At 44.9% G+C, this 22,237-nt stretch overlaps 1 protein-coding gene across 1 annotated transcript in view; it reads left to right on the plus strand.

Annotated features, from left to right (window-relative positions):
* LOC135391449 (nuclear protein localization protein 4 homolog) overlaps positions 1–5,536 on the plus strand; it is a 70,870-nt gene extending 65,334 nt beyond the window's left edge. The window contains exon 14 of the mRNA XM_064621703.1: positions 5,239–5,536. Within this exon, the coding sequence (XP_064477773.1) occupies positions 5,239–5,369 (131 nt within the window). The 3' untranslated portion in view covers positions 5,370–5,536. The remainder of the gene's footprint in view (positions 1–5,238) is intronic.
* The last annotated feature ends 16,701 nt before the right edge of the window (positions 5,537–22,237 follow it).

The raw sequence follows: 22,237 nt of genomic DNA on the forward strand, positions 1-22,237 counted from the left end.
AATGGTCTGGGGCAGTATAAAGGTCCAGCAGCCACAATTCATGTTCTTGAGGGCTCGTTGCCAAAGTTCTTTAAACCACGACCATTGCCATTCGCCTTGAAGGAGGGAGTCACCCAAGAACTTCAAAGATTGCAGCGGGATGGAGTGCTGGTCCCTGTGAAGTCATCAGAGTGGGCGGCTCCTATTGTCCCTGTACCAAAGAAGGATGGTCGCGTGAGAGTGTGTGGAGACTTTAAAGTTACCGTAAATCCAGTGACACAACTTGAGAAGTATCCAATTCCACGGATTGAAGACCTGTGGAATACACTTTCAGGAGGTGAGAAGTTTACCAAGTTGGACTTAAGGGATGCATACCAACAAGTGATCCTTGCCGAGGAGTCCAGGAGGTATGTTACCATTTCGACGCATATTGGGTTGTTCCAATACACCAGATTACCTTTCGGAGTTTCCTCTGCGCCAGCAATATTTCAACGTGAAATGGAGAACTTGTTTCGTGGTCTTCCACATGTAGCTGTGTACTTTGATGACATACTTGTTACGGGACGCAATGACACTGAGCACATGAGGAATCTGCATTGTGTTCTTGCTCGACTTCGGGATGTTGGACTAAAGTTGAAATTCGACAAGTGTCATTTTTTTGTGCCAGAGGTGAATTATCTAGGGCACATCATCAGCAAAGAGGGACTGTCTCCAGATAAGAGCAAGGTGGAAGCCATTTCCAAGGCCCCAGCTCCGCGTGATGTTAAAGAGCTTCAAAGTTATCTGGGCCTGATAAACTTCTATAGAAGATTTTTGCCCAACTTATCGTCTTGCCTTCGCCCATTGTATCTACTCCTCACAGCTGGGAAAAGATGGGAGTGGGGCAGAGCCCAAGAAGATGCCTTCAACGAAAGCAAGCGTCTCATGTTATCTGCGCCCATCCTTGCGCATTTTGATCCTGCCAAGCCGCTGTACCTGAGCTGTGACGCATCTCCTTATGGTGTTGGGGCTGTCATATCTCAAAAAGAAGCTGATGGCAGAGAGCGTCCTATCGCTTTTGCCTCCCGAAGCTTGTCTGAGGCAGAGCAACGATACAGTCAGCTTGATAAGGAGGCACTAGCCTTGGTGTTCGGTACAGAACGTTTTCACCAGTACCTGTGGGGAATGTTCTTTAGAGCATATACTGATCATAAGCCACTTTTGGGATTGTTAGGTGCCAACAAGCCGATACCAGTTCAAGCATCTCCTCGGCTCGTGAGGTGGGCACTCAAACTTTCCACATATCAGTACGAACTTTTGTATAAACCTGGAAGGGATCTTCTTCATGCTGACGCATTGAGTAGACTGCCACTTCCTGCTTGTCAGGAACAGTCAACTGTTCCAGCTGAAGTCTTCATGCTTGAGCAAGCCTATTCAGACCTTCTGACGCCAACCGTTGTAGCTCGAGCTACGAAGAATGATCCTGTGCTTAGTCAAGTCTTCCTTGCTCTCTCAAGAGGTGAAGTTATTTCTCTGGGACCTGAGGGGTATCCCTACAGTGCAAGAAGTGCTGAGTTGAGTCTTCATGAAGGTTGTGTGCTTTGGGGAGCAAGAGCAGTTATTCCTAAGGCATTGCAGTCCAGAGTGCTCAAGATGCTGCATGCCGGACATCCAGGCATTGAGAAGAGCAAGAAGATCGCCAGGAGCCATGTTTGGTGGCCAGGGATCGACAATGACATCATGGGTAATGTCAAGGCTTGTTCTATTTGTCAATCTCTGCAAAGGACACCAAGACCTGCTCAGCAGACACCATGGCCATTCCCTCGAAGGCCTTGGTCAAGGCTCCATGTCGATTTTGGTGGACCGTTTTTGGGTCATACGTTTTTAGTCATTGTTGATGCATACTCAAAGTGGGTCGAGGTGTTCCCCGTCAAGTCTACATCTGCAGAATCCACCATTGATGTCTTACGGTTGGTTTTTGCACAGCACGGACTCCCAGATTTGATTGTGTCTGACAATGGACCTGCGTTCGCTAGTGCGCAGTATTTAGACTTTTTAACACGTAACGGCATTCGTAGAATGTTAGTACCCCCCTATCACCCAGCATCAAATGGTGCTGCTGAGTGTGTAGTGCAAACTGTTAAAAACAAATTGAAGAAAAGTGCACCAGGGTGTTTCAAGACTCAAATCGCCAGGTTTCTGTTTCAATATAGAACAACACCACATGAAGTTACAGGGAGGGCACCGTGTGAGTTGCTCACTGGTAGAATGTTTAAGACTCCATTGGATGTGCTGCGGCCAAGTCTTCATTCTTCAGTACACTTCAAGCAACTAAAGCAGAAGCTGCACGCCGATGAGGGTTGCCGTCGTGGTCCACCTTTTGAAGCTAGTGACGACGTGTTTGCCAGGGATTTCCGTCGGGGAGCAGCATGGGTTCCTGCTCGTGTTGTCGGAACCTTGAGCAATTCTTCAGCGGCTGTCACTGTTGAAGATGGCTCCACGTGGCATCGACACAATGACCATCTAAGGCCGAGGGTTCCTGCTATGGGAGAGGTTGTACCACCACGAGTTGAGCCTCAGCCAGCTGTTGTAGCAGAGACACCTGTCAACGAGGGAACCACAGCAGCGGATGTGGGTCAGTCTTTTGCCCAGCAGTTAGATCGCCCCGCAGGAGGTAACGGTACCGTGGACAGTTCGGTTGAGAGCAAAACCCCACTGCGGCGTAGCAAAAGAACTGTGAAGCCTGTGCAAAGGTACTCTCCGCAGTGAAGTGCGTCCGATGCATTGTTTGCTGACGCTTAGTATGGATGTGTTTCGTTAATATCTTGTAACTGTTGGTTGTATCCATTTTTTTCTGATTAAGTATTGTCTGAGGGGGGAGGACTGTTATATTCTTGATGGTGTTACTTACATGCAGCGCTGCATTGTGGTTAATGTGTATAGAAGGTAGCGCCACTTATTGCTAGCGGCTGATACAGAGTATAAAAATAAACGGAGGCCGTGCGCTCTCTCTTACTGAACTTCTCTGAACTACTCTACTGAACTACTCTACTTACTGAATGGCTCTCAACTGCTGCGTGTCCCTACGTACAAATGTCTTGGCTTGCATTTGGAATCGGCCACGCGTTGGTTTTATCATATTGATAAAATTGTCTCGGAAGCCAACAGGACCCTTGGCTGTTTTCGTCGCCATCTTGCACTCGCTTCATCTCATATCAAGCTTCTATCATATTGTGCTTTTGTATTACCGACACTAGAATATGCCTCCACTGTTTGGGACCCACATCAGGAATATCAAGTACACGCCCTGGGGAGCTATCCTCGTCAAAGTAAGCTACCTGCTTACTTTCTTTGCAAGGAGGTTATTGGTCGCCAAATAAAGAAGGCGTGAACGATGGGAATGTCCTTGGGAATGGTTTTCACGCGCCGTGAGCCAATAGTCGAGCATTTGATCGTCCAGCCTTGTTGCTGTGTCGGTGTTTTCACGACACGATTATCACCATACCGCCCTTCCCGCCCCTAGATTGTCTCGCCGGAAACAGAAGACTACAACTTGTAAGAGAATGTTCGAGGAATGCGGAGAAAAGTGGTCATGACAAGTTCACTTGCTTGATAGTAATATCTAAAAAACTACCACGGGGTTAAAATAGGAAAACAATCTTGTGTAGCGATTGGGTTGTGAGCGAGATAGCGAACCAGTGGACAGTGGGGTGGCGCTCATACGTGCCCAAGATTTTGAACAGGCAGAGTGGCGCGAAAAGATTACTATTTCCCGTACAGTTTCTTATGTCATTTCTTGTTGAAGCGCGAAGCAATTTGTTATGAAGTGAAACTGATTTCGTTGTCTTCGCCTGCATCCATATTTTTCATTGTCCTCAACCCCGATAACTTTCAGAGGAACTCGTTCCTTTTTCAGGTAACTTTGCCAAAGTAAATTAAGTTAAGTTCCAAGTTACTTTTAACTCGCTTTTCACTCACGTCCACATATTTTCTTGCTTGCTCTCCTGTTCCTTCGTGGCATTTTTTGCCATAAAATGTGATATTCAATCAATGACAGTATTTTATTCAGGAAGTAAGAACCGCTGCCATTGAAATGAAGCTGAACCATTGTGCGTCCACTGGGAGTAAGACGCAAAGCATTCGAAGAGACTTCTACCAGAGAGAAATGTCATCATGACATTGGTAGACAGTCTGAAATCGAAACAAATCGGAAGGAGAGGGCTGGGTTCCACGAACGTATACTTGTTCGCTGCCTCCCATTGAAAGAAAAGTAGGACCAAGGGTCACGTCCCTTTAAGGGACCATATCGTAATCCCCTCAAGACCGTGGCTTTCGGGCGCGACGTTGTTCACCTCTAGCTTCAAGCGTAGTTCAATTCTACCAAATTTTGGCGCTGTCGAACACTATGACGCCATTTGTTGACAAACTGGGAGAGGTCTTTGTTGGACATAAAAGAAAACAATCTAAGCGTGCTGCACTCCTCCGCCGGCAACTCAAGGTCTAACTCAACTGCTCACGCGCGCTGCACCTGCGTAATGCTATTTTGTGTCCGAAGTAACTTGGAAGTAACTCGTTCTTTTTTTTTAAGTAACTCAGTAACTGCAAGTTACATTTCAAGCTGAAGAACTTCCTTATTAACTTAGTTACATTTTGCACACGGTTACTTAACTTGTAACGAGTTCTTTTTGACCGGTAACTTCTCAATCTATGGTCTTAATGCTCTGGTTCAAGTGGTCACGCACATACCATTAACATCCTCTCTAGTGCCTTCTGTTACTCCATTCACCATCATTGTTGCTTTTCTTTCCGTTTGATATCTTTTGTGATTATTGTAGCCTATTCTTATTTCTGATGTTATTCCTGTTAGTCCTTTATTACTGCTGTTGCTTACGGTCTGTAACGCGAAGTGTTTGTCGCAGCAGCAAAAAGCCCCTCCATTATGTAAAACCCCCAACAGCTGTCCTTAACATAACTAAATTTTAAAAAAATTGATTCCAGGAGCTACAGGAGAAATTGCTTCTGGAGCTATTCCTCGTGCAAACAATACATGAAAAGTTTAAGCTTTTTGTGTTTCCAATGTACAAGGAGTTGCTGACCTACTAGGTGCTGTGTCATGACCTCTTATCGCTGCTAAGTAAAATAAAATTGTGAAAATCTCAAGTATACGACCCCAGGCTGTGTGATTTTTTTTCTCTCACATGGTTGGGTTGCAACCTTTGCTCTATATAACCCACGTCCTAAGTTCTGTTGTGTGTTAGAAGTTCTTTCATTTCCTTGCAGGCCCTACTGGGGAATCCAATGGGACAACCAGTGGCAATGTAAGTGGTGGAGAATCCTGGACATGCCAGCACTGCACTTTCCTCAACCAGTCCAGCAGCACAGTGTGCGAGATGTGTGGACTACCACAGTGAAATGTCGCAGCACGAATGGTTTGATCATCCCACACAGAGAGAACGGTGATAACGCTACGAAACGGACATCGTGTATACACCATGGAGTCTCAGTGGTGCTCTTGAAGAATGGGCATCAGACATGGTTTGCACATATCTTAAGGAAATACAGGGCTGTATGAAGCACATGACAACTGCATCTTACTTGATATGGTGATGGAGGCATAATACAACACGACACTATGATTGTTATGCTTATGTGTGTTGCCTTGCTATAGTTTTGTAGTCATGAAACCTAGACACTTGTTCATATTTTTCTGCCACATGTTAATATGTGTGCTTTAACCTTTTTTATGTATGAAAGGAAACAGAGGAGAGCCATTCAATTCCCCAAGCTCTTGAAGCAACAGACCAGACTCAAACCATAGTTAAAAGTGTCTGTCACATGCCTTATTATGATCTAAGGACGACTGTGCAAAATTTTGCGATTAAATTTGCAGTCATTTATTTATTATTGAACTTTACAGCAGGCACTTTCCCTGACGTCATATTGCTGTCTGTTACTTCTCGTTTGTTTCCTGCCAAGCAATCAGTCTAGCAATTTCGGGACAAAACTTGCCGATTATGTTTTACCATATCTTAGAACAGTCCTCAGTCAGCGTTATTCCGGTTGCATACCCTTGTGGCCAAAGTTTGGTAGCACATGCTTACTTCACCATAACACAGAAACCAGATGAAAACGTGCAGTTCATTTTCCTTGTTCATTTCAAAAACTATAATGGCCAACTGGATGAAAGTTCGCATGTGATATTCCCACGTTACTCGAATACAGCTCCAGACTGTCCCTTTGAACTGCATACTCAGGCGCTTTTAAAATGTGGGATCCGTAGCTACATATTCTGCATAGAATTACATCTCCTCCAGGAAACTCTATCCCGATATGACATAAGTAGGGTTCCGGGTTTTCGGAGTTTATTTCCGGGCGTTACCCGAGGATGTTTTTCGGAGTTTATTTATTTATTTTTTTCAAAAAGCGGAGTTTTTCGGAGTGTATGGTTTACAGCTCAGTTAATATCTGAAATTCTGAGAAAATTTGATGACGCACGCACAGTTGCGCAGCGAAAACGCAGTTCTCACATTTATTGCTTCAACACTAAAGAGACACAAGCTTAACAATACATTTCGTGTGACGTACACTGAGGTGTTCCGCAATTCCAAGTGCACCCTTTCCGTGTGCAGTGCTCACTGTTATGCGACAGTACTTACATATGACAACCTCTGCATCGCGATTGCGGGACGATGTGAACTCCTCGAAATCAGGGTACTCCTTGACGTACTCGCAGGGCAGCTTTCGCTTATTGCGCCCTATCTTGTCCTCAACTCTGCAACTAGTTGCCCTTTCAAAGAGACCACTCCGTATGACCTCTGTTCGATGCTTATTTTAGTGCTTAAGTCACGTGTCGGACAAAGAAATCTTAAAACAGGCTGGGGGAAAACCTGGGCGGTGAATCCTCAGGAGGTCGAGATGACCGCCGAAGAAAACGATAGGTCACGGAAACCATTATTATGTTGCCGTGGGGCCGGTATCCGAGGTCAGAAGAAACCCAGGACACAAAAGGAGGCCAATAACAATAACCCGGTTATCAGGGAAAACATCTGCCAAGCAGAGTTTTTCGGATTAATCCGAATTGCTTAAAATTTTACCGGAGTACGTTTTTCGGATTTTTTCGGATAAATCCGAAAACCCGGAACCCTAGACATAAATATTGCACTTCTCTGTAGGGAAAAATAGGGCTGCTGTGTGAGGATAGTAGGGTAGTTGTTCTGCATATTACACATGACAGTGGGGTTGAAGCAGCAATTAAGCACACTGGTGTGACAGACTGTCACTGAGGCGTAAGTTGTGGTTAGTGAGCTGTAGGGACTGAAGTGTTACACTGGAAATCTCAGCATTCAGTGGTGAACATTTTATGGCGACGCTGGCACTTTGGCTCCTATGTATCAGAGAACATTGCTAAGGCCCATGGTTTTCTGCTGTGGCAAATTCAAAATTCAGCGGCACCAACTTGTAAATTCTGCAATTTTCCGCGGCAAGCAATCAACAGCTGCTTGAAATGGGAAACACTTTATTTTCTTAGATAATGTGGGAACAAAAATAATTACAAAAATTACAGATTGAAAGCACTGTTGTGGCTCAGCATTACATATGATATCTTGTGTTCTCCTCTGACAAAAACAAAGGTTAGTCACCTGCAATCATTTTATACATGCTGAAAGATTTTTCAGCATCAACAGAGTTTGTAGGAAGTTTATAGGACCTTTATGGGAAGCTTATAGGAAGGATCTTACAATACATGCCCTGTGGAAGTTACAGGACACTCTTTTTGTTTCTCGGCTGTAGGCATTATTTAAGGATTTTTAAAGGCAAACTCCCAGACATCAGATCAAAGTCCCCCACATCAAATCAAAGCCCCCCACTGCCACCGCTAAACTGCACACGGGAGGACGCCGCACCTTCCTCAGGCGCAGTATGCACAATAAACTTGGGCTAACGTTACCGTAAGCTCAACTACAATCTGTCTGTGCTGGTCCTGCAGCTTGGGCAGTTTTGTAAAGCAGGCTTCACGTAATGCAGGGGAGCTTCAGGCGAAGCCCGCTTTCGGGAGGTGTCGTTCGTATTCGGCGAATAGTCGGATATTCGGAAATCCGAATATTGGGTATTCGATTCGCGAATGAAATACTTCGAGTGATTGATATTTGATTCGAATTCGAGAACTCTATTATTCGCAAGCCCCTAAAAATACGGGATTCCGTGAAATTCCGTGCAAAACGAAGGATTCCGTGATGAATATCGGATTCTGCGATATGTCGCGGAATCGCGGAAAACCCGGGGCCTTAAACATTGCAAATCACACTTCATTAGCACCAGAGACTATAATTTTTCTTGTACGTACACTGCAACTGCAACGAGTACACTGTACACAAAGTTGAGCTTGTGGTTTGGTACAGCTTCGGTCAACCTTAATAATAACACTGGAAAAAATGTGGTGTCGTGCCCGAGTGTGATTACAGCAACCCTTGGGGTCATGAGGAAATCTTTATTGCACAAAATTATTCTGTTAGTTTCACGCAAGGATTTTGTTCAATTAACATTTTCCCAGTGCTCAAAGGGTGGCTGTTATCGCACTGGGAAATGAGACCTAATTTTTTCCAGTGTTATTATTAAGGTTGACCGGAGCTGTACTTACCGATGTCATGATGACTTCCTAATAATCAACACCCAAGTAATTTTTTTAAAATACTGGGTTACCTAGTCTGTCTCGACTGTGTAAATTCATTGTGGTACATGATTCGGGAATTGGTGACAAAACAAAAAGCAAAATTTGTTTTTGATGGGAACAGTTGCAGCAAAATTATTTGCTGAAAAGTGATGGCGTTGTGCGGCAACCACTGAAATATTCCTGTGAGAATTATACACGTAACATGAAAAACAGTTAGGAGCAACTAATATTTATTCGAACAAGAACTTTCGTGCAAGAGACTGCACTTCTTCAGGTGGTTCTACCTGAAGAAGTGTGTGGCTCCTTGACAGTGTTTTATTTTTTTCCCCTTGTGAGAATTATGTTAATATAATAAGGACTAGTTTCAGGTGGAAGATGAGCCACAGTAAATGCAGCACCATGTAGCATAAGGTGATTTCACGCCGAATCAGGCAGGGTGGTCTGGTTGACCTCTCCAATTTTTTTCTTTCAAACATACATTAAAGCTTTGTCCCTAGGAGGCATATTGGCACTGAAAGTAGTTGAAAATAACTGGTGGTTATCTTTTAATGAATTATCATTCAGATGTGGGCATTTCGATCATTGCGCCTCCTACGAAGTTGACGCCACGTATCTTCAAAACTATTTAACATATTCAGTTGAATTTTTTTTCACTTATGGTCTGGGGTGGATAGCATTGCATCCTAGGATCTGAAGATTCTAAGGTTTGCCTTTGAGGAGATAAAAAGTCGCAAATTTGCCTCATTTGTAAAATATGATACGTCTTGGGAACCTCACTAGTCGTCTCCCAGTTGAGATACCCGAAAGTAATTTACATAATTGTGTTTGTCTCGAAATGACCTTTTCTTCTCATAGCAAGTACGTCTTTTGTGATTTGGGGCAATGCACCCAACAGTCTTCTTGTGAGGGGTGTCTGCCGAAAATGCGTAAATTCGACATCGTGCATCCCATATATTCCCACTTGTGACATCGTTCATTTTACTCACAAACATTCTCCACGATGACTCAAAACAGCACATCAAGAAAAAATTTGCTTCAGAGACTGTCGAGGTTACGTTCGTAATGCAACGTTGTTCGCAACGTAACTTCGACCCCACCCCTGATAATATGTGAAAACAAATTCAGCTGAATATGTCAAATAGTTATGAAGATACGTGGCGTCAACCTTTGTAGGAAGCGCAATGGTCGAAATGCCCACATCTGAATGATAATTCATTAAAAAATAACCACCAATTATTTTCAACTACTTTCAGTGCCAATATGCGTCCTAGGGAGAAGGCTTTAATATATGTTTGAAACAAAAAAATTAGAGAGGACGACCGGACCACCCTACGTGATTCGACGTGAAATCACCCCACAATTGATTTTTCATGTGCTTGGAATACCCTCCATACAGCGTTTGTGTCTGTACCATCTGCATTAGAAGTTTCTGAGAAAAAGAACATTCATTTATTTGGAATGAAATTATATTTAATAATAATATTTTATTTCATTTTGAACGGTGCCCATCAACAACAGTGAGGTCTACCGAATGGTGCACCAACAAGCTCAGTGGCAGTTCTAACATGGTAGAAGCAATACAAAAATAACAAAACAAAAGGAAAACAAAACATCAAGAATATAAAGCAAACATCGGGAAAGTGTAGGAATGTGAAAGAAGCCAAAAGTGTTAATGTGATTGCGCATTAATGTTAAGAAGGGATGATGTAAAAGAGGAATGAGGCAAAAAAATGTCAACATCATGGTTATGGCTAAGTGCGTTCATATGGCGCAATAAACGAGGTACCGGAGCACAGTTATCTGTAATGTAAACATAGAAAACAGGATGTGCTCTCAGATTGTGTAAGGGAAGATGAATGGGCACCAAAGATAACAAGTCAGAGCAGTCAATGATACTGTGTACAAGCTTGTAGAGGAAATGACAATCGCGTAATGCTCTACGGTGGGATAAGGTGGGTAGGTTAAGTTTATGAAGAATGTGATCATAGCTGTAGTACGTTGTTTCACCAAAGTAACGGGCATGTAGTATAGATACGAATCGTCGCTGGACTTTTTTGACATCGGCTGAAAGGGTTTTGTTCTGTGGGTACATAAAGCAGAACACCATAGTCAGAACTAGAATTCTTATAAAAGCTACGTGCCATACTAACGCAAGGGAGCTTAAATAGAGTGACAATGGAGTTGTCAATCTATTCATCTCATTCATCTCATGTCAAGTGATCCAGCGATGTTACTCGACCATCGCCAATTGTCACGAAAAAATCGGAGTTCATTATGGTGGTAGGCATACATGAAATCCCAAATATTAGCTTCGCCACCGCCGTGTTCCGATGCTAGGGGGCTCTGAAGTTTGCGCTGCGAGTAGAAGCCATACCTCGAATGGAAGCGTGTCGTGAACGTTCTACTGCACTGAAGAAGCTCAAAGTTTAAAAGTGTTTTCAAGAAGGACCACGCCACCTACTGAACAAAGTCTCAGCAGTCTGCCGCAAAGTTTAGGATTTGGGGATTTTTGGGAACACTTCTAGATTCGCCCAACTTCAACATTTTGTATAAAAATAACTGTGATCTCGAACAAAAGCAAATTTTGCAAGTGTAAAGTCCATCAGGTCTACTTTCTAATAAAAAATTCTGAACTCTTTTTTTTTTTTTCAGTGAGTTAGGTGTTGTAAGAAAACTAAAATCACAGAAATCCCTGAAAAGTGCATATTTCAGTGAGAAAATTTTCAGCGGCGATAACAAACTAATCAGCTAGAAAGATGTGCTCCACATAGAACTGTAGATGAACACTGCATTTATGTGTGGAGAAAAAAATTAGAACAGTATTTTTTGTTAAACTGAAGAAATGAATTCTTTTTGGCGGCACAGTTGCGATGTAGGCTTCACAGCGCAGTCACCGGGTATGAGCCCACCTTGCTCCTACTCACCTTGAAAAAAAGTGGTACAAAACTGAAATTATTGCAACAGAAATGCTGTAGACTGTTCCATAAGCTAATTTAAGTCAATGTTAAAAAGGTGACTTGCCTATTGACCTTTTTCGTACTGCCTCAGTGTTGGGACAGCAGAGGTCCCAAGATCACTTGAAGTTCGCTACACGCTTCGCTTTAGGTTTGCTTCGCTTTAAGTTTGCTTCGCTTCCCCTTTCGGCCCTTGCTGACGTAAAAGTATAAAGTTAAACGATGGCAGGTAAGAAAAGGGACCAGCAGTGGGATTCGAACCCATTGCATTCAATTGAAGTACAGGACGAAGTACAAGTAGACAATAATAATGCTTGACTAATGTAAATGAGGCAATTCTTCTGCACAGGAAAATTCTATATTTGTGGCAGTTTTAAAACACCATAGTTTGGATTTGACTGATTTGGACATGTGCAGTCTGCTCTCCCGAGTTTGGTAAATTGGTTCTTTTTGACCGTGGTTGTCATTGAGCTATCCTCTACTTGGACCTATTGAAAGAGGTCGATGAAACGTAGGCTATGCCAGTACAGCAATAATATCCACAGGTAAGTCTTGAATCAGTTTCCTTCATTTGCCGTAGCTTGTTTTACTGGAACCTTTTCCAAGGACACAAAGAATTATAGTTACATTAGATTATCGGGGCTCTCTGTCCTTCCCTACCCTCCTTCCATGTCCTTCCTCCTAGCCTACAGCTGCCATTTAACAATCAAATCGTGGCATCGCATGATCTGTGCACGTGTGCAAAGGAATGTTAGAGAAACGTAATAGTAGTATGAGTGGTCAAAAATGAAAACAAAAAGGAGGCGCGATCATCCTTCGAGATACAGAAGTGCCCTCACAGTGCCTGGTTTAAGAACAGATCGTTCTTTTGCTGCGGTCTCCTGCTGTCAGGTTGCTGCAAAGCTGACGTCATTCTCACCGAAAGCAACTAATATTCCTTGACCCAAAGGGACTGTTCTTGTTGTAGCGAATGCTGCATATTGGTGAAGCGGTCAAGTGGTATTTGTCAACGCCAGAATGTTTGGACAATGTGGGAAAGGAACGAGAAGCCCCTATGCCGTCTTGGTGTTATTGACATAATGCATTAAACAGTTTGTCTTGTTTCAGCAAGGCTTTCTTTCGCACAGAATAGAACACATACATAGCACACATTTAGCGCACATATAGCACAAAATAATGGATAGATAAATGGTAACCACAATGAAAAAGGAGCGGTTTAACAAACTGAGATGAGCAGATAACGCACATCCAAATCAGTCAAATTCAATGTATGGTCTCTTAAAACAACCGTAAATGTAGAATTTTCCTGTGCTGAGCAATTTACTTGTTTTCATTGGGCAAGTGCCATTATTGTCAATGAAGGCAAAAAAAAATCAGACCTGAAGGAAGAAGAAATCCATGACGGAATGCACGGTTGTCGAGGTCGAGACCTATAGACAATAAAAGTTTAACGAGCAAGCACTTTCATGGCGATCGTTATATCGATGTTTTGTTTACATGTAGTTCAATGGGAGAGCTGATGGGAACCAGCAATTCGATCGCAATATCAGAGTTATCGTTCTATCGAAGATCGTAATAAACTGGCTCGACAGTAGTCGTATGGTGGCTACAGCCAAATGGGAAAACAGACGTCAGACGAAATTGGGACCTCTTGCGGCCCCGACATTGAGAAAGTCGAAAATGGTCGATAGGCTCATCACCTTTTTAACGTTGATTTAGTTCGCATAGAGAACACGCTCCAGCATTTCTTTTGCAATAAACTCAGTTCTATAGTACTAGGTTTTTCGAAATGAGCAGGAGGAAGACCTGCGCACTCGTACTCTGTTACTGCGCTGTAAATCCTACGTCGCAAGTATGCAACTGAAAAAAATTCAGTTTAACGAAAAGTATTTTCTAATTTTTTTTCTCTATGCATAAATGAGGTGTTCTATAGTTCTATGTGAAACACATCTTTCGAGCTGGTTTTCTATCTGGTTATCGCCATTGAAAGTTTTCTCACTGAAATATGGGCTTTTCAAGGACTTCCATTATTTTATGATTTTTTTTTTACTACACCGAAATCACTGAGAAAAGAGTCCTGACTGACTTTACAGCTGCAAGATTTGGTGTTGTTAGAGGTTGTAAAAAATGTCAAAGTTGAGCAAATTTTGAAATGCTTCCCAGAAATCCGCAAATTGTAAATTTTGCGGCGACTACTGAGACTCTGTCAGTAGATGGCATGGTCCTTCTAGAAAACATTTCAATTTTGAGCTTCTTCGGTGTAGTAGAACGCTCATCAGGACACACTTCCATACGGAGTATGGTTTTTACTAGCAGCGCAAACTTCAGAGCCCTCTAGTGTCGCAATGCGGCGGTGTTTGCGGCGAAAAAAAAAAAAGAAAGGAAAAGGAAGAAAGAAAAAGGGAGTAGAAGTAGGCAGTGCTGGGAGGAGTTTAGATGTATACCCCGAAATAGGAGGATATTTGGTGCACCCCTCGATATAGGAGGCTATTTGGAGCTGGAGGAGCGGCCGCACGTTTCCTTCTCGCGCATTCAGGGGCTTTCCTTCTCATGTTCGGACATACGTTTGCCCGCCCATCTTACTCCCTCTCCAGATAGTTCCACATACATTACAACCTAAACGAGGCATGCAAGCAATAGACATACACATTTGTACATGTGAAAATATTTTATTAATGTCAGTTAAAGCCAATGGTTCTGGGAATTGTGCCTAATGGCAGTCAGATGAAGGAGAAAAAACAGCTAACTATTTTACTTGTCAATCAACATAAGAATCATATCTCCTGCACACAATACAAATTTTCGATGAACCAGAGCACACATCTCAAAACTAGCAATAATTATTGTATATCAAGGGACACAACTTTAAATGAAAACAGATATTCTTATTCAGTACAATTACAATCAAACCTATAACTTTTATTACAAGAAGTCTGAAATTCCCATACGTGACCACCATCATTGCAACAGAAATCACAACACTGACAATTTTTCCAAGCCAACATTATCATATAGTGGGCAAACCATTAATTTATTAAAAAGAAGTTTGTTGTTAAAGGGGCACTAAAATGCAAAAATAAGTTCACTTCAAATTACATTACATGCTATGTCAATTTCGTACTTGTTATCATAATTCAAAACTTTGTTCTGTTCTGTTCTGTTACAATCGAAATTATACCGGACTCGTTCTTTCTTGGCGCTGAGCAGTAAACGTCGTTTCAGCTCGTCCATGGGTGTTTTTAGTTCATGCTGTGCGTGCCATGCCATGGAGCAGGTGAAAAACATAATGGCCTTGCAAAGTGGACTGGCGTCGCTAGAGGACATGACGCTAAATGTTAACGCTAAATGTCGGGGACATTCGCGAGAACTGTTGTGAGCTACAATTCAGTTATACGGTGCACATGCACATATACGGAACACTACGATTGGACCCGTTCCAAATCCACATGCCCACGATAGGTTTACATGTGCTTCTCCTGCTGTCTCATTGGATGCCGCCAATATTTCCCTCCTGAGGATATCATTCGTTGCCACCAAAGAGGACGTTTTCATTGCGTTTTCTTCTAAACGGCAGCGCTGTGTGAACTAATTTTGCTTGCATTATACTTATTGAAACATGGACTTTCATTTGAGAGCAAGTTGTTTTTGCATTTTAGTGCCCCTTTAAGTGATGTTACCAATGCTGATAGATGTAAAGAATTCATCGAGTTTTGAGCACAACAGAGAAGCTAAACCACACGTGCTTTGTTCTTCCAGGACGCAACTTTTGGTTAAATACAGTAGACTTTCATTTATACGACTTCCAATAATTCGTCTTTGCACTTAATTCAATCGAATTCAAAGGACCCGCCGAATACCCATATGTTTCACATGATAAAAAAGTTCGTTATTTCGAACGTGAAAGCAGTCCACATCGTATAACTTGACCGCTGCGTCCATGAACCAGGCACCCACATCGCCCGCATTACCCTGCACATAGCAACAGAAAAGTTCATTCTAAAGCTCAAGTGACAGATGGCGACTGAACAGTATTGTTTCGTACCAATAAGCACGAGTTTTAGTGCATCGTACGCTATCGCCTTTGTGTACTTAAGCGATAGCGTTGGTGGTTCTGCGCATGCGCAAAACATAGAGAGAGCTTTGTGCAGTGAACTGAACCTTCACCCTATGTCTTACGTATGCAAAGGTGATAGCGTACGATGCACTAAAACTCAATCCATTTGGTGGCGGTTCTGGAGAGTTTCGGGCGAGGAGAAAATGTCTCTTTTCTCCTTTTTTTCTCTCTGTTTTTTGTGTCACTTTAAACCAGGCATTTGTTCGGAATTTGTGGGTGCAACAAGAGTCCGATGTACAACGTGCACTTCGCGAGATTTTATGAAATGGACAACAGCGTTGTCGGACGCCTATATTGTAAGCAACATGTTCTGCTGGGCGCAAGATGGCGGAAGTGAAACTGAAGTGAACATGGAACTGAAGACGATTTCTCCAAGAGCGTGCAGTGTGTGTGCGTGCACTCTATGTGGCACGTTTCCAGATGCACGTTTCAAGTGTGAGCGACAGCAGACCATCGCACAAAAGTAGAAGTGACATTGACCTCATTCATTTTTCTGCCTATTCTTTAATACGACTTCGGATGATTCAATCAAATTTCGCGTTCCCGTCGGGGTCGAATTAACGGAAGTTTACTGTAGTTTCAATCTCTGAGTTTCCTGTATGTGACCAGTGCTGACGTAAAGAATTAATTTTTCTATGCTGAAATCATTCGAAGGCTACCAAATACGAGTTTTTCGATTGAAGAGCAGAAGGTCATGTTGCACGTGATTCCTCCCGTCAGGGTGTGGTAACTCACCACTGAAAGCCCAGTGCAAATCCAGTGAAGCATATTAAGGAAGAAAATAACTGGAGCTCTTTGGCTGCACGCATAGCATATGTTTGTAAGTGCTCAAACATCACCACGCCAGTACTGGACAGCTGTTTCGGCCTTATAATAGAATATTTATTAACACCGATCACCTATTTATGGCATACCTTTAAATACAGCTATTCACATTACTTATTAAAAATGTTGTCTTGCCACTACACACAACTAAATCACTCTTGAGCGTAACCACACCATAGATCCATTCTTTACAACAATGTGCCTAGTTCCCCACCTCTTCAAAAATTCATTTTCACCCGGTTCATGTAACTTTGTGTCTATGTGGCTGTACAAAATCTTTCGAAGGTGTATCAGCACGGGATACATTAGTCTATATGGCCTTTTCTGAACCAGTGCAATGCATCGGCTGCGCCAAACAACATACAAACCTGCCACTACAACCAAGCCAGAGTAAGGTAAGCCACCAAGGTAAGAGTAACATAGAGATGTGAACTGTGCACAAAACACCTTGGGGGAGAAAACACTCTTGCTATGAGTAGTAGGGAGTGACCACCAGCTTCCGGCAATGCAAAGGAATGTGGACATCATTAAATTAGCAATTACAGCTAATTAAGCCTCCCCCACAGTAATTGGGACTGTAGCATATCGTCAGCATCGACAATGAGGAAGATAGCGCAGAGCGCGCCACCTATAGCAATCTAGGCGATCCCGTCCAATAAACCAGTTGTTGTTGTCACTCGGGCCGTTCACTTCATCCCTCTCAGGCTCCTACATATTTGGTGACCCGGAACACCCGCCGATGTTCGGCACGAGCCCGCCTTCTGATCAGCCTTCCGCTACCCTTCCACCTCCTGGTATGGCCAGCTCTTCCTCTGTGCCACCCGTGGCACACGTTGCCGTGCGGCTTCCCCCTTTCTGGACCTTCAACCCGGCATCGACGGCAGTGACGGCATCGCGCCTCTTCCCGCCAAGGTCGAAGCGATCGTGAAATACCCGGAGCCCCAGTCTATCCGCCAGCTCAGACGTTTCCTCAGGCTCATCAATTTCTATAGACGTTTTATTCCGCACTGCGCCCACATACTACGCCCGCTGGAGGAACTCCTTCGCTGCGCCCACCACGGTGCGCGTACTCTGACGTGGGCCGAACCAGCCAGCCAGGCTTTCCAGGGTATCAAGACCAGCCTTTCTCACGCAACACTTCTTCACCACCCTAAGCACGAAGCCCAAACAGTGCTAATGGTCGACGCCTCAGGAGTTGCAGTCTGCACTGTTCTCCAGCAGAAAATCGATGACGTCTGGTGCCCCATAGCGTTTTTCTCGAAGGCCCTCAAACCGGCAGAGGTCAAATACAGCACCTTCGGAAGAGAGCTCCTTGCAGCGTACCTGGCCGTCCGCCATTTTCGTTTCTTTCTTGAAGGCAGGAAGTTCACTCTCTTAACCGACCACAAGCCCCTGACTTTTGCCTTTCCATCTGCAAGCACCCGCTACTCCCCGCGGGAAACGTGCCATCTAGCTTTCCTTTCGGAGTTCTGCACCAACATCGTACATGTGAAGGGCTCAGACAATAGTCCCGTGGACGCACTCCGCCGCATCGACGCCATACATGGCACGACTTGTTCCTCCCAGGACATTGCTCGAGAGCAGCAAGCGGACGTCGAGCTCCAAAGCCTCCGGCAGTCTTCCTCCTCTCTATGCTTTGAAGATTTCGAAATTCCCGGTTCCTCCCTCCGTATCACATGCGACACATCTACAGGCCGACAACAACCATTCGTGCCCTTGTCACTCAGAAGAACTGTCTTCGAGTCGCTGCACCACCTCTCACACCCAGGAATTCGCGCCTCACAAAAGCTCGTTGCTGAGCGTTTCGTATGGCCCAAAATGCACGCGGACATACGAGCCTGGGTTGCTTCCTGTCCTGCTTGCCAGACCACAAAAGTCTTTCGCCACACCACAGCTCCCGTAGGACGTTTCGCCCCTCCCGATGCACGTTTCGACGTGGTGCACTTGGACATTGTCGGGCCACTGCCACCTTGTCAAGGCTTTCGCTACCTACTGACGGCGGTTGACCACTTCACGAGATGGCCTGAAGCCACACCAATGCCTGACGCCTCAGCGCGAACGGTCGCTTCCACCTTCCTTTCATCGTGGATCTCTCAGTTTGGTGTCCCATCTAAAATAGTCACCGACAGAGGCCGTCAGTTTGAAGCGCACCTTTTCGCCGCCTTCGCGACGCTCTTGGGGACATCTCGCAGCCACACAACCGCCTACCATCCTGCTTGCAACGGCCTTGTAGAACGGTTACACAGGCAGCTCAAGGCAGCCATCATGGCTCACGCAGACCCTACCAACTGGGTTTACATCGGTTCCATCGTCCTCCTCGGAGTCCGTTCTGCCGTCAAGCAAGACCTCTCGTGCAGCAGTGCTGAGCTTGTATTTGGCACCACGCTTCGACTCCCGAGCGAGTTCTTCCATACGTCAGCTCAGCCCTCCACAGCCGCGCCCGAATACATTGATCGCCTTCGCCATACCTTCGCTCAGATTCGTCCCACGGATACCCGTGTACCCTCCAACCGCCCGCATCACGTTCCCCATGAATTGGCCATGGCGTCTCACGTGTATCTTCGAACGGATGCCACGCGGAAGCCCCTTCACCCTCCATATTCTGGTCCGCATCTCGTCTTGTCCCATTCACCCAAGCATTTCACCATCTCGGTAAACGGCCGTAAGGACACAGTCAGCATTGACCGCCTGAAGCCCGCCCATGTCGACAACGAGCGCCTCGCCGCGGCTGTCCTTCCCTTGATGACGCCTTCTCCGCCGAAGACCAAACACGTTCGTTGGTCGGATGTCTCTTCGCCGTCTCTGGAGGGGGGGCTATGTAGCATATCGTCAGCATCGACAATGAGGAAGATAGCGCAGAGCGCGCGACCTGTAGCAACCTAGGCGATCCCGTCCAATAAACCAGTTGTTGTTGTCACTCGGGCCGTTCACTTCATCCCTCTCAGGCTCCTACAGGACCATCCAGGGAGTCATCACACTAATTGGGGAGCACCTAACTCGTGTCCACACTGCCCTGTGCGTTGCTGGCAACCAGTGGTCATAAAAAAGAAAAGAAATAGATAGAAATAGAGTGGAGAGAAATAACTGATTTTAAAATCAACGGTGCCGTGTCGAAGAAACCACCCCGGAATGACCGAGTGTCCAGCGACTGCCATGTTGCTTGTTGACAGCCGGTAGTTGCAGAGATCCGAGCAGAGGTAGCCGGTAGTTGCAAGGCATTACACCAGGTGGCGTCACCGTCACAGATCTATGCGAGAAAGACAGAGAACAACAAAATACTAACCGAGGGTAAAAATTACAACAAGAAAGACTGCTAAACAAGTCTAAACATACGAGAGCACGTTCAAAACATCGGAAAAAAGGCCTATCCGCTACGACAACTGTTGAACATGCAACAGCACAGAGAAAAGGCTTAAAGGGGCCGTAAACAGGTTTACAAGGTGTGCATTTCTCTGCGTAATATTATTGCAACTTGGGCAGTGAAAGCTCCTTGCAATTACTAGTGCTCAAAACTAAAAGGCGCTTGCATACGGATGAAATATTCACTGCACTCTTTCGCTTTTTAGCTCCGCCCTGCGCTCTAACTTTCCGTCATGTTGACATGGCGCTTTCCTCACCAAGTGTTCCACGTATGGTTTTATTTCAGTTATGGAAATGGACTTAATGAGTGTGAGCCTTATTCTACTCAAAATCTAAACAGTTACAACCTAAAAGTGGAAAAGAAGTGCGTTCAATTTAGATATTACACGCGCACTATGTTTTACGCGCAGTAGCACGCAGCTGCACCGCGAGCGTGAATGAATATCCAGCGCTACAGTTCCGGAATCTTATGTAGGTGCGCGATGGGCCATCTTCGTCATCTTCGAATGGTTCTGATGGCTGGGCTGCCATACTTTGGTTTGAGCCACGCGGCATCGCGTCACCAGCTCGCGAGGCTGGGTAGCGTGTTGGCCATGTCACGTAGTGACTGGGATGTACCCGGGTTCCAATCGTGTGATGTGATAGCAGCCCAATTGTTGACGTTTGCGCCAGACGAAGATGTTGGAGATGTCATGACGCTGAATTTCGGAACCACGGAGCGCCAAATGTAGTTCCACACAAACAAACGGAGCACTCTGCCTCACAGCTGATAATGAAGCCTGTTTATTGGCTGGTAATTTGAAACGTCATGTTCGGAGCTCGGCCGCCCGATTGGACAGCAAAAGGCTACGTCGCAATGTGACATATGCGTGGTGGAGAGAGGCGCGCTGGTTACTCATTTTTGAAAGCAGGTATATGGGTCACTGAGCTGGCACGAGCCGAACGAAGTGTATATTTAGGTATTATGACCTGCGTTCTTTCGTGGGGTACCATCATTTGTGAAATGCTTGGAGGCCTGTTTACGGCCCCTTTTAAGGTCAGCTGCGCCGATTTCCTAATGTGTTAAAACGGTTGTGATATTCAGAACGAGCACATCCAACTGCCCCCGAAACGCACCTTCGTTTCTCAATTTTGTCTTCCTATTACGAAAATTAATTAATCGAGGAAACCAAAACAAGCCATGGGCGCAGCCATTTTTGTGACGTAGATGGGATAAACCTGCTCCATCTACGTAGGTAGAGAATCGTGCTTCAGATTGGATGAAAGCTGAGGCTTTCTCTGACTTCCCTGGCGTCTTCTCCCGTTTGCGAGGAAATCCAGTTATGGCCGCCGGCTACGATGAGCGTTTCGTCCGAGATAATCCCGAGAACTATTGAACGATGGAAACAACAACCGCGAACTCACCTCAACAACATTTTCGGCGTGAAATTGTGATTATGTGCTCGAGAACTTCGCAGTTCAACAGTTCAGCTGCCGTTCACGTCAACCCGTTTGCTGCTTTTACCAGCCCCACACAGCTCTCGCAAAATCTGTATCAAAATCCGTGTTACTGCGCACAGAGCAATCCGTGCCTCTCTACTGATCGGACGCCACAAGCGTGTCCGGATTGGTTGCTGGAATTTGAAAACGGCACTTCACGCTTCCTCGCCTGCGTGCTGCGTACTCCTTCGGTGGTTTCATTTGAAATTTGAACGGCGGACGCTGGGTCGGCGGTGTCTTTCGTTGGGAGGCAAGTGCTTTCGCCGTCTTATCCATGTATTATGGTGTCTTCGATCGTGTTGTACTGTTCCTCGATACAAGCATCGGTCTACGAACAGCCAATCGGATTTCAAAGTGAAGTGTTGTCGTGAATTCTGGCTCGACGAACATGTTCGAGCGCCGTCAGATCTGCATAGCAAGAAAATAGGATTCATGAAGCAGCAGCATTTTATGTTTGAAATGTAGCAGGCAAGGAGATGATGATCAAGAGATTGTGTGCAAGTATGTGACAGTTGTTCGTTTCTGGGAATAAGCTGTGTTGATATGCGTGTTTTGCAAGTTTGAACTTTGTTCCAGTGTGCTAGAAAGCGCTACGCAATGGACTCTACGCTCAGTGCATGTAAATGCGTCAACCTGCCGACTGTGTCAGTATAATGACTCAAATAAATTTCTCTTCATTACGACACTTTTCACAGTTGTTTCGGGATCACGGAATAACTTTACGGCGTGCATGAACGCTAGTAGACTTAGAGGTCAGGGGAGCCGGTACAGGCCAGTATGGAAAGCAGAAGTCAGCAACAGCCGGAACCGGTCGGGCTGCGAGCCGGACGGAAAGACTTCTGATTGGAGGATTGAGGAAGCAGTCGCTGTATTCTC

This window comes from Ornithodoros turicata, chromosome 4 (genome assembly GCF_037126465.1).
Source record: "Ornithodoros turicata isolate Travis chromosome 4, ASM3712646v1, whole genome shotgun sequence".
NCBI classification, from domain to species: domain Eukaryota; kingdom Metazoa; phylum Arthropoda; class Arachnida; order Ixodida; family Argasidae; genus Ornithodoros; species Ornithodoros turicata.